We start from the raw sequence: 12477 nt of genomic DNA, 5'->3' as shown, positions 1-12477 counted from the left end.
AGTATTAAAAGCAGCAAGGGAAAAACAACAAATAACTCACCAGGGGATCCCCATAAGGATAACAGCTGATCTTTCAATAGAAACTCTTCAAGCCAGAAGGGAATGGCAGGCCATACTTAAAGTGATGAAAGAGAAAAACCTACAACCCAGATTATTGTACCCAGCAAGGATCTCATTCAAATATGAAGGAGAAATCAAAAGCTTTACAGACAAGCAAAAGCTCAGAGAATTCAGCACCACCAAACCAGCTCTTCAATAAATGCTAAAGGATCTTCTCTAGACAGAAAACACAGAAAAGTTTATAAACTTGACCCCAAAACAAGAAAGTAAGTAGCAATAGGATCATACTTATCAATAATTACCTTAAATGTAAATGGGTTGAATGCCCCAACCAAAAGACAAAGACTGGCTGAATGGATACAAAAACAAGATCCCTATATATGCTGTCTACAAGAGACCCACCTCAAACCTAGGGACACATACAGACTGAAAGTGAAAGGCTGGAAAAAATATTACACACAAACGGAGACCAAAAGAAAGCAGGAGTTGCAATACTCATATCAGATAAAATAGACTTTAAAATAAAGGCTGTGAAAAGAGACAAAGAAGGACACTACATAATGATCAACAGATCAATCCAAGAAGAAGATATAACAATTATAAATATATATGGACCCAACATAGGAGCACCACAATATGTAAGGCAAATGCTAATGAGTATGAAAGGGGAAATTAACAATAATGCAATAATAGTGGGAGACTTTAATACCCCACTCACACCTATGGATAGATCAACTAAACAGAAAATTAACAAGGAAACACAAACTTTAAATGACACAATGAACCAGCTAGACCTAATCGATATCTATAGGACATTTCATCCCAAAGCAATCAATTTCACCTTTTTCTCAAGTGCACACAGAACCTTCTCCGGAATAGATCACATCCTGGGCCATAAATGTAGCCTTGGTAAATTTAAAAAAATTGAAATCATTCCAGTCATCTTTTCTGACCACAATGCAGTAATTAGATCTCAATTACAGGAAAAAAGATTAAAAATTCAAACATATGGAGGCTAAAAAACATGCTTCTGAATAACCAACAAATCATAGAAGAAAGCAAAAAAGATATCAAAATATGCATAGAAACAAATGAAAATGAAAACATAACAACCCTAAACCTATGGGACACTGTAAAAGCAGTGCTAAGGGGAAGGTTCATAGCAATACAGGCTTACCTCAAGAAACAAGAAAAAAGTCAAATAAATAACCTAACTCTACACCTAAAGCAATTAGAGAAGGAAGAAATGAAGAACCCCAGGGTTAGTAGAAAGAAAGAAATCTTAAAAATTAGGGCAGAAATAAATGCAAAAGAAACAAAAAGAGACCATAGAAAAAAATCAACAAAGCTAAAAGCTGGTTTTTTGAAAAGATAAACAAAATTGACAAACGTTAGCCAGACTCATTAAGAAACAAAGGGAGAAGAAACAAATTAACAAAATTAGAAATGAAAATGAAGAGATCGCAACAGACAACACTGAAATACAAAGGAACATAAGAGACTACTACAATAAAATGGACAACTTGGAAGAAATGGTCAAACTCTTAGAAGAGTATAACTTTCCAAAACTGAACCAGGAAGAAATAGAAGATCTTAACAGACTAATCACAAGCATGGAAGTCAAAACTGTAATCAGAAATCTTCCAGCAAACAAAAGCCCAGGACCAGATGGCTTCACAGCTGAATTCTACCAAAAATTTACCAAATTTACCAAATCTACCAAAATTTAGAGAAGAGCTAACACCTATCTTACTCAAACTCTTCCAGAAAAGTGCAGAAGAAGGTAAACTTCCAAACTCATTCTATGAAGCCACCATCACCCTAATACCAAAACCAGACAAAGATATCACAAAAAAAGAAAACTACAGGCCAATATCACTGATGAACATAGATGCAAAAATCCTTAACAAAATTCTATCAAACAGAATCCAACAACATATTAAAAAGATCATACATCATGACCAAGTGGGCTTTATCCCAGGAATTCAAGAATTCTTTAATATCTGCAAATCAATCAATGTAATACACCACATTAACAAATTGAAAGATAAAAACCATATGATTATCTCAATAGATGCAGAAAAAGCCTTTAACAAAATTAAACATTCATTTATGATAAAAACTCTCCAGAAAGCAGGAATAGAAGGAACATGCTTCAACATAATAAAAGCTATATATGACAAACCCACAACAAATATTATCCTCAATGGTGAAAAATTGAAAGCATTTCCCCTAAAGTCAGGAACAAGACAAGGGTGCCCACTCTCACCACCACTATTCAACATAGTTTTGGAAGTTTTGGCCACATCAATCAGAGCAGAAAAAGAAATAAAAGGAATCCAGATAGGAAAAGAAGAAGTAAAACTCTCACTGTTTGCAGATGACATGATCCTCTACATAGAAAACCCTAAAGACTCTACCAGAAAATTACTAGAGCTAATCAATGAATATAGTAAAATTGCAGGGTATAAAATTAACACACAGAAATCCCTTGCATTCCTATACACTAACAATGAGAAAACAGAGAAATTAAGAAAACAATACATTCACCATTGCAACAATAAGAATAAAATACGTAGGAGTATATCTACCTAAAGAAACAAAAGACTTATATATAGAAAACTATAAAACACTGATGAAAGAAATCAAATAGGACACAAATAGATGGAGAAATATACCGTGTTCATGGATTGGAAGAATCAATATTGTGAAAATGAGTATACTAACCAAAGCAATCTATAGATTCAATGCAATCCCTATCAAGCTACCAATGGTATTCTTCACAGAACTAAAACAAATAATTTCACAATTTGTATGGAAATACAAAAAACCTCAAATAGCCAAAGCAATCTTGAGAAAGAAGAATGGAACCGGAGGAATCAACCTGCCTGACTTCAGGCTATACTACAAAGTCACAGTCATCAAGACAGTATGGTACTGGCACAAAGACAGAAATATAGGTCAATGGAACAGAATAGAAAGCCCAGAGATAAATCCATGTACCACGTATCAGCAGAATAAAATTTCTGCTGATAGATGCCCATCAGCAGAAATCCACACCTTATCTTCTACAAAGAAGGCAAAAATATACAATGGAAAAAAGACAACCTCTTTAACAAGTGGTGCTGGGAAAACTGGTCAACCACTTGTAAAAGAATGAAACTAGAACACTTTCTAACACCATACACAAAAATAAACTCAAGATGGATTAAAGATCTAAATGTAAGACCAGAAACTATAAAACTCCTAGAGGAGAACATAGGCAAAACACTCTCCGACATAAATCACAGCAAGATCGTCTATGACTCACCTCCCAGAATATTGGAAATAGAAGTAAAAATAAACAAATGGGACCTAATGAAACTTAAAAGCTTTTGCATAACAAAGGAAACTATAAGTAAGGTGAAAAGACAGCCCTCAGATTGGGAGAAAATAATAGCAAACAAAGCAACAGACAAAGGATTAATCTCAAAAATATACAAGCAACTCCTGAAGCTCAATTCCAGAAAAATAAATGACCCAATCAAAAAATGGGCCAAAGAACTAAACAGACATTTCTCCAAAGAAGACATACAGATGGCTAACAGACACATGAAAAGATGCTCAACATCACTCATTATCAGAGAAATGCAAACCAAAACTACAATGAGGTACCATTACACGCCAGTCAGAATGGCTGCTATCCAAAAGTCTACAAGCAATAAATGCTGGAGAGGGTGTGGAGAAAAGGGAACCCTCTTACGCTGTTGGTGGGAATGCAAACTAGTACAGCCACTATGGAGAACAGTGTGGAGATTCCTTTAAAAACTGGAAATAAAACTGCCATATGACCCAGCAATCTGGGCATACACACCGAACGTGTACCCCAATGTTCATCGCAGCACTGTTTATAATAGCCAGGACATGGAAGCAACCTAGATGCCCATCAGCAGACGAATGGATAAGAAAACTGTGGTACCTATACACCATGGAATATTACTCAGCCATTAAAAAGAATACATTTGAATCAGTTCTAATGAGATGGATGAAACTGGAGCCCATATTACAGAGTGAAGTAAGCCAGAAAGATAAACACCAATACAGTATACTAACGCATATATACAGAATTTAGAAAGATGGTAACGATAACCCTATATGCAAGACAGAAAAAGAGACATAGATGTATAGAACAGAATTTTGAACTCTGTGGGAGAAGGCGAGGGTGGGATGATCTGAGAGAATAGCATTGAAACATGTATACTATCAAGGGTGAAACAGTTCACCAGCCCAGGTTGGATGCATGAGACAAGTGCTCAGGGCTGCTGCACTGGGAAGACCCAGAGGGATGGGATGGGGAGGGAGGTGGGAGGGGGAATCAGGATGGGGAACACATGTAAATCCATGGCAGATTCATGTCAATGTATGGCAAAAACCACTACAATATTGTAAAGTAATGAGCCTCCAACTAATAAAAATAAATGGAAAAAAAAAAAGGTACTTTTTCCTAGGTCTTCTGGACCTGCCTTTGAAAAGGAAGAGGTTTGTCTGAACTTCACCTTTCCATAAGGAATTAAGAAGTGATGGAGAGTCCCCTCCACAAAGAGTGCCTGTGGCTGCTATGTTGAGTTGCATGGTGCTCACCTTTATTTTCAAGGAGGTGATGAAGGATGGGGAAGAGAAAGATGGGGAGAAGCTGTGGGGTGCTGGGATGCCATCTGGAGAGAAGCTGGGTTGCTGAATCCTCCGGGAGATTTTTCACTGGATTTGAATTTGTGGCACCTGGACTCTGACTCAGAGTGGCAACCAGATGGATGGAACTCAATCCTGTGCTCACACCATCAGTGTCCTCAAAGGGAGAACCTTGGCCACATTTATTGTCCTGTTTTTGTTTTTTCACTTTTTTTTTTTTTTAGGTCTAACAATAAAGTGCACAAATCTTAAGTGCATGGTGCAATTAATTTTTAATGAGTGAATAAGTTTGCAAAACCACCACCCTGATCAAAATGAAGAACATTTTTAGCATACCTTGGGCCCCTTACCAATCAACCTGCCCCCCACCCAAAGGTAACCTCTATTCTAACTTCTACAGCCATTACTTAGTCTTGCCTGTTCTTAAACTTTATATAATCAGAACTGGTGCCTGGATGGTTTTGTTTGTGTCTGAAATAGATCCATGTTGTCACACAATATTGATGGTTCATTCCTTTTTATTGCTGTTTTATAAGGCTTCCCTGGTGGCACAGATGGTAAAGAATTTGCCTGCAATGCAGAAGATGTGGGTTTAATCCCTGGGTTGGGAAGATTCCCTGGAGAAGGGGATTGCTACCCACTCCAGTATTCTTGCCCGGAGAATTCCATGGACAGATCAGCCTGGTGGGCTACAGTTCATGGGGTCTCAAACAGTCAGACACGACTAAATATGTATGTACCACAATTTATTAGTCCATGCTACTGTCATTGTACAGTTTGGGGCTATTATGAAAAAAGCTGCTTCAAACATTCTTTTGGTGGACATTTCTGACAGGTACACATATCCATGAGTGCAATTGCCGAATCAAAGGGTAGCCAGATTTTTAGCTTCAGTAGATTATTTCCTAAAATGGTTGCACTCATTTTATTTCTACTTCAACTAGTTTTTGAACATGTCACAAAGGAGCTTCTCCATTGGAGTATTCCCTATGGTCTTGCGGAAAAAGAGGAGCTCAACACGTTCAGAAGTGATAAACCTCAAAGACGGGAGGAGCAGGAGCAATTTCCCAAACCTGGACAGGAGAGAGGACACCATCAGTGTGATTATAAGCTTCAGAGCCTGAGTCCTGGGCATAGCACCATTCCAGGAGAGGCAGAGGGGATGGAGAGGAGAGATGAGAGGTGCCCAGGGCAAGTAAGGAGGAAGTTCGAGGAAAGGCCCCATTCACCTATCCCGGACCCACTGTGACCTTCCTCCAGTGTTTAGTTAAGGAGTGTGATGAAAATAGTAAATAAATATTGTTTATGATATGTAAAAATTATAAAGTAAGAAGCTATTTACATTAATAGTATGTGAATATATTATTAATAATCATATAATTATTATAATCACATGATCATTAATACCACATATATTTGAATAAGAAAATAAATTCCTGGGAATTCCCTGGTAGTCCAGTGATTAAGATTCAGGGCTTTCACTCATGGGGCCTGGGTTTGATCCATGGTTAGGGAACTAAGATCCCCACAAGCCACATGGTGTGGGGAGAAACAAGGATATAAATTCTCTGTAAGCCACCTAGGATGATAAGAGTAACCATTAGTGAAAATGTTCTGAAATAAAAAATTTTTGTGGCTTGATATACTCATCCAGGAAAAAAAGTCATTGTAGTTTTTAAATGAGAACCATTTGCCAAGGCAAGGGTTCCCAGCGCAGAGAAGCTAGATGGTGAAGTCCCGCGGGGCAGATGGGGGCATTATGCTGACCTTCCTTGGGTGGGAGGTCTAACAGTCGGGGTCATTGCCCAGGGTCAGGGAGGCCACATCCAAGTGGGACAGCTCCAGGTTCAGCTTCCACCACGAGGTCTGTGGGAAGCCTCCCCCACCTCCCAATGACCTACTGAAATTGCTTTGCGGTACCAAGGTCTGCTGCTCTTGTGGGAGCCGAGTGGGTGGCACTGAGCCATCGTATATCCCCCATCATGCTTCTGCTGGTGCTGGGGCGAGCCGGACAATCCCAGAGCACTGGCTCCTGCCCCACCATCCCCGCAGCCCCAGTCTCAGCCAGTAGCCATTGTCCTCCAAACACAGCCAGGGCCGGGCTAGGGTCCATGCCTGCGGCTTACGCTAGTGCATCCCTATCTGCACCTGCAACAGATCTCTTCATGTTCCCTTAAAACTCTTCCTCCCGACTTTCCTTTTTGTGTCTTCTACCTCTTTCCCCAAAGAGCTCCTCTTCCCTTGTTCCTTATCCACTCAAATACCAGGTCTGAGCCATCCCAACTCCCAGAGACTCCCACATCTGTCACTGCCTTTCCATTCCCACAAACAGACCTTCAAGGACTCCCTGGATGACGGCAGGGTCTGCCTTCCTCCCTGTTGGACGCTCTGTACCCACCATCACGCCTCTGTGTGAAGCCCAGCTCTGTGGAAAACATTCTCCTGCTCAGTGATCTGCAGTGGCTCCTCTCTGCCTGCCAAACCAGATTTGGCCTCTGGCTGCCCTTCACAGTCCTGAGCAGGCTGGTGCCAGAGAGACATGCTGGTTTAGGCCCCCACCCTCTCCCTGGGGGCAATCAGCTTTGCCTTCCAAACTGGCCTCTGACCTAAGAACATATGTATATTTGCTTCTCTCCCTCTCTCTTTGTGGGCTTCCCTGGTGGCTTAGACGGTAAAGAATCTGTCTGCAATGCAGGAGGCCGAGGTTTGATCCCTGGGTTGAGAAGATCCCCTGGAGGAGCGATTAGGTACCCACTTCAGTCATGGACAGAGAAGCCTGGTGAGCTACAGTCCATGGAGTCACAAAGAGTCGGACACGACGGAGTGACTAACACGTAATACTCTCCCTTTGTAAATGATCATTTCTCTCATTGTAGACCTTCTCCTTCCTCAATACCAGCACTGCCTCCACAAATCTCTCTCAGCAGTGCTTTGTGCTCTGCCTCCCAGTGGGTCTCTGTCTCCCTCAGATGCACGCAGCCCTCAGTACCCACTGGGCTGGCCCTCAACTTCAGCAAGGCCACTGCGCCGGGCATCCCCTGGAAGCAGTGAGTTTGCCTTAAGCTTTTCGGTCCTGACTCCCGGGCCTGGTGCTGTGCCCGGCACACAGTAGGTGTCAGCCATGTGCTGGTTGTACTGAGATCCCTGTCCCATCTAATGAGTGCAGCCCTGAGACAGTAGCAGAAAGGTGGGCAGGGTGGTAGAGAGCTGAAGGGACAGATGGGCAGGGAGGCAGGTGCTCAGGTCACCTCACAGGCTGGCTGGGGTGGTGGGCCTTGCTGTGTTGGCTGAGCATCACCTGAGACTGGTCTTGCAAGGTCTCCACATGCTCAGGATCCTTCAGGCCGCGCGTTTCTGGAGAGAAGCAGCAGCCGTGAGCTTCCGTCCCAGGCTCCACACCCGCCTCACCATCAGCCAGGGCCCAGGAGGGGGGAGCCCAGCCCTGCAGCCCTCCCCTCCTGCTCGCAGGGAAGAAGTCTACACACATTCAGGTCTATGAGGGGTGATGGAGGAAAAGTGAGAGGCAGAAGGAAGTCACCAAAACTCCCTGCCTTCATCCCTACCCGCTCTCCTCTAAGACTTGGACAGAGACCTGGTTTGAAGAGGACCAGGGCCTTCATGCAGGCGAACTCCGTGGGGTCCACCGCCAGTGCCCGGAACCGTGAGATGGTTTCCTGCAGGATTCGAGTCTCCGCACTGGCCAGCACCAGCCGGCCCTGAGAGCTGCCGCCAGCAGAGGCCTCGGGCAGGGCCAGCAGCGGGCAATTGTCCAGAGGCAGAGACCACTGGATGGCTCCAAGGAGGAAGAGTTCACTCCATGCCTCTTCCAGCAGGATCACCTGTGCCCAGAGAGTGGGGGTGAGGGCAAGTGTGATGACCAATACACAGCTCCTCTGGCTCGGCCTGGAACCTCTGCCACGTTCTCAGCTGTCTTAGGACAGGAAGGGCTGGTCCCAAGTGCCCAGAACATTCTGACCTCTGCTTGACATCAGCCAGGGGCCCGGAGCTCTGGGACTTGGCACCATCCAGCCCAGATGCCTCAGCTCAAAGACACTCTCTGGGCTCCATTGAAAGGTAGAGGTGGAGCACAGGCAAATCCTGGAGCCATGAGAAGCTGGGCAGCTCAGGGACACTCCCCACCGGCATCCCAAGTTGACCATACTCAGCAGACTCAAGTCACTTCTGAGCTGCTTCATCCAAACCACCGGCTAAGGACAGACGCTCTCAGCATGCCTCTCCTCCTGGATGTCCTGACAGGTCCCTTGCTCGTGAGAAGCCCAGAGGGGTGAAGAGGCTGGGCTGAAACTCAAGCCCAGAAGTCAGAGGCATTTGTGTTCCAAGGGAGCCCAGATTTGCCCACTGATGCTGTTCACAGTGTGCAAACCAGCCTGTGATGCAGAGAGAGAGAGCATCTCTAGGCCCTGAGGGTTTGTCTAGGAGGAAAGAAGACCCAGAGGGGCACAGACACTGCCTTCTAATGTCTGGTCCCTGTGTGTCCTTGGCCATCAGTGTCCCCTAGGTGATGACCCCAACTGCCACATCCCAGAGATATGTGCCCATGACCATCGCTGACTCCGAGGCATGGGTGTCTCCAGCCTTCACCATCCCCAAGCTGCGTGCCCTTCCAATCATCAGCTACACAAGGAGGTGTGCGCCCCCAGCCCGGCTGACTTGCGAGCCCCCTGACGAGTATACCTGATCCCGGAAGGGCAGGTTGGAGAACACCGGCAGGTTCTTGGCCCACTTGACGGCCATGAAGAGCAGGCGAGCCGACGTCTCATGGATGCTGTCCAGGGCACACGGGGAGGAGGAGGAGTATGGGGACGAGGGGAACTCGGGGTCATTGCCAGTGACATCGATATTCTCGTCGGCTGTCGGGGGAGAGGTTGTGCCTCAGCCCCTGTTCCGAGGCAGGCAGAAGTGGCTTTTCAGGGGCCTAGGTGTGGGACCTGGAGCTCAGCCGTCGGCCTGCTTACCATCCTCGGGCTCCAGCTTAGTGCAGGTTTCGGCCGTTATCAGGCTGGCCATGAAGTGGTGGTGCCCCGGAGGTGTGAGGGCCCGGGGTCCCAGGGCTCTGGCTGCAGACACAGGTGTGGGCCCCCGAGAGCTGGGCCCTGCGAGGGCCGGGGGGGTCGCCAGGTGCTCCAGTCGGGGCTCCGTTTCTGACTCCAGGCTGTCCATTCGGACCTGGGCCGTGCTCCGCGGCTGGCGCTCATTCTGCACGGCTGGGGAGGTGGGAAGGGTCAGGACACCCCAGGGGTCATGCACCCCCTGTCTCTTCTGCCACGCCTCTCCGGGATGGGGTTCTTGACTCACCGTCCTGGTTCATGCCTGCCTGCAAGCACTTCTTCAGCCGGCAGGCCTGGCACTGGTTGCGGTGGGCCTTGTCCACTGGGCACATCCCTGCCCCCACCTGGCACCTGCGGGTGGAGAGGAGCCCCAGGGAGTCAGGGTCCTGCCCGGGCGCTGGGCCATGGGTTTCAGACACTTTGGCTGCAGCCCTTCTCCCCTGAGCATCCTCCATTCCCTCCCTCCCAGGAACATTCAGTGGCCGGCGGGGCTCCTTTAGATGAGGGGGGACTCCTCTGGGGTGGGGTGCCCCGTCTCTCACCTGTAGATGAGCCTTCGCCTCACGCTCCTCTTGAAGAAGCCGCTGCAGCCGTTGCAGGCATAGATGCCGTAATGCTTCCCGCTGCTGCTGTCCCCACACACGCGGCACTGGAGCGAGGGGCCCACGCCTGAGGGCAAGCCCGGGCTGGGTGGGGGCTGCGCTGGGCCCGTCACACGCCACTCCCCCTTCCTCAGGGACCCCTCCACCCTACTTCCCTCACCACCCACGTTCAGGCACACCCGTGTCTCTCCCAGCTGGAAAACATGGCCCTTGTCACACCGCCTCCCCGCTTCTCCATGGCCAGTCCTCAACAAGTTTCACTCTCTGCTCCACTTCCCCGTCCCTTTCTCTGCAGGTGGGCTTAGGCTCCATCACGCATAAGCTCATTCTTGACACCGCCACTAGGGATCTCTGCTCCCGACCTTTGAGGGCCCTCCTCTCTCCTTTCTTCTCCCATCTGATCAGCTATCCTCTCTGACCCCCACGTTTCTGGGATTCTGGGTTTCCCGGCAGGTTCCCTTACACTTGCCTATAGCCCTGGGGGCTTGGCCTGAGCTGCTCTGGCTCCTATCATTGTCCCTGCAAACCTGTGACCCACACTCCACTCCCCAAGCGTCTACATCTACCTTGAGAAAAACCATACCTGTCGGCTCCTCCCCCAGGCCCCACCTGCCTGGAGACTCCTTCCTGGACGTGGACACGGCCGCCGGCACCGCTGCAGCCATGTTGGAGCTCATGGGCGCTGTCGGCCTGGTCCTGGCAGGTCCCAGAGCAGCCTCTGCCTGCCTAAGGGAAGCCTCAGGATTTCTGAGCTGGACCCAGCCCCTGCCTCCCTCTCTGAAACTCTGTCTCCTTCGCTCCCCCTTGCCTCTCCCCTCTGTGCTCCTGCCTCCTGTCCCTCTGTCTAAACTCAGGAGCTGCCCCAACTTCCCCTCACAGCAGCAGCTCTGGCTCGGGGAGATTTCTCCCAGGGCAGCGCTGGACGCAGCTTATGATCCTCTTAATCTTTACTGTCTCCACAGGGGATCAATCGGCCACACCTGCAGCATTACCAAGGTGCCCCTGGGAGCCGGTCAGTCCTGCTGCCGCCGCACCAGCTCCCAGCTGCCCAGTGTCTCTGGGTTCCTCGAGTTCTGTGCTCCCAAGCTGCCCCAATTGTTAAGGGAGGTGTGGACTCCACTTACCCCAGGACAAGAGGGTTTGGGGACAGGTGTGTGTGGCTCCACACACGAGTGCTCACTGCTGGTCCTGGGTAAGTCCAGCCTTCTGCCCCAGTGCTTCTCACCTAATCCCTTGATAAGAGACCCAGAATTTGAGGGTCTGGGCACCCCTGGATGGCTAGCAGCCCCAGGATGCCCCTACAACTCCCATCACAGGTAGAAATGGGTTAGATGTAGGGTCTGAGGCCGGCCTGCAGGCAATGAGTGCTGGGCCCAATGTGGAGGGTCTCCTGCAAGACTGGAGGGGCGAGGACACGGCCCCTGCACCTGCCTACCCTGACTTGCCCTCACAGTCCCAGGTCAGCGGGTCCTTCACCTTCCCCAGACTCAGCCTTCCCAGCTCGCACCCAGGGGTGGTTCTGAGGTGGCGGATGGCCCCTGGAAGGAGGGTGGAGACAGCCAAGACAGATCCAAGTTCAAATCCCTGCTCTCTTCACAGCCAGCCAAGCCTCCCTGAGCAATGATTCAACCTGTCTGAGCTTCAGTCTCCTGGAAAAAGGGGTGACAAGAGTACCTGCCTCGTAGAGCAGCTGGGGAAGCTAATTAAGATGATTCTCCAAGTGTTCTGGGGCCTGGTTCTTAGTAGGAGCATAATAAATGATGGGGGGCTTCCATGGCGGCTTAGGGGTAAAGAATCCTGCCAATGCAGGAGATGCGGGTGCAATCCCTGGGTCGGGAACAACCCCTTGGAGAAAGAAATGGCTACCCACTCCAGTATTCTTGCCCGGGAAATCCCATGGATAGAGGAGTCTGATGATCTGTAGTCCATGGAATCTCAGAGAGTCACACACGACTGAGAGACTTAACAAGAACGGCAATAAACGATGGGGCTGTTATTATTATTGCTTCTCAGGGTTGTTGAGATCCTACAGCAGTCCTCAGCAAAGAGCCTTTCCTCTCCTGCTCCTCTGCCCCCAC

The 12477-nt window shown here is 48.0% G+C and overlaps 1 protein-coding gene across 1 annotated transcript; it reads right to left on the bottom strand.

Annotated features, from left to right (window-relative positions):
- Positions 1-5668: 5668 nt before the first annotated feature.
- Positions 5669-11119, bottom strand: NR2E3 (nuclear receptor subfamily 2 group E member 3). The gene is made up of 8 exons (XM_065941849.1): positions 10983-11119; positions 10340-10466; positions 10045-10148; positions 9705-9953; positions 9424-9599; positions 8321-8567; positions 7977-8082; positions 5669-5801 (listed from the first exon to the last, which is right to left on the bottom strand). The coding sequence occupies exons 1-8, from the start codon at positions 11074-11076 to the stop codon at positions 5669-5671; spliced, it is 1236 nt and encodes a 411-aa protein (XP_065797921.1). The 5' UTR covers positions 11077-11119.
- Positions 11120-12477: the final 1358 nt, after the last annotated feature.

The sequence above is a fragment of the Muntiacus reevesi genome, chromosome 7 (assembly GCF_963930625.1).
Source record: "Muntiacus reevesi chromosome 7, mMunRee1.1, whole genome shotgun sequence".
Taxonomy (NCBI): Eukaryota; Metazoa; Chordata; class Mammalia; order Artiodactyla; family Cervidae; genus Muntiacus; species Muntiacus reevesi.
This window is presented reverse-complemented; position numbering and strand designations above follow the sequence as displayed.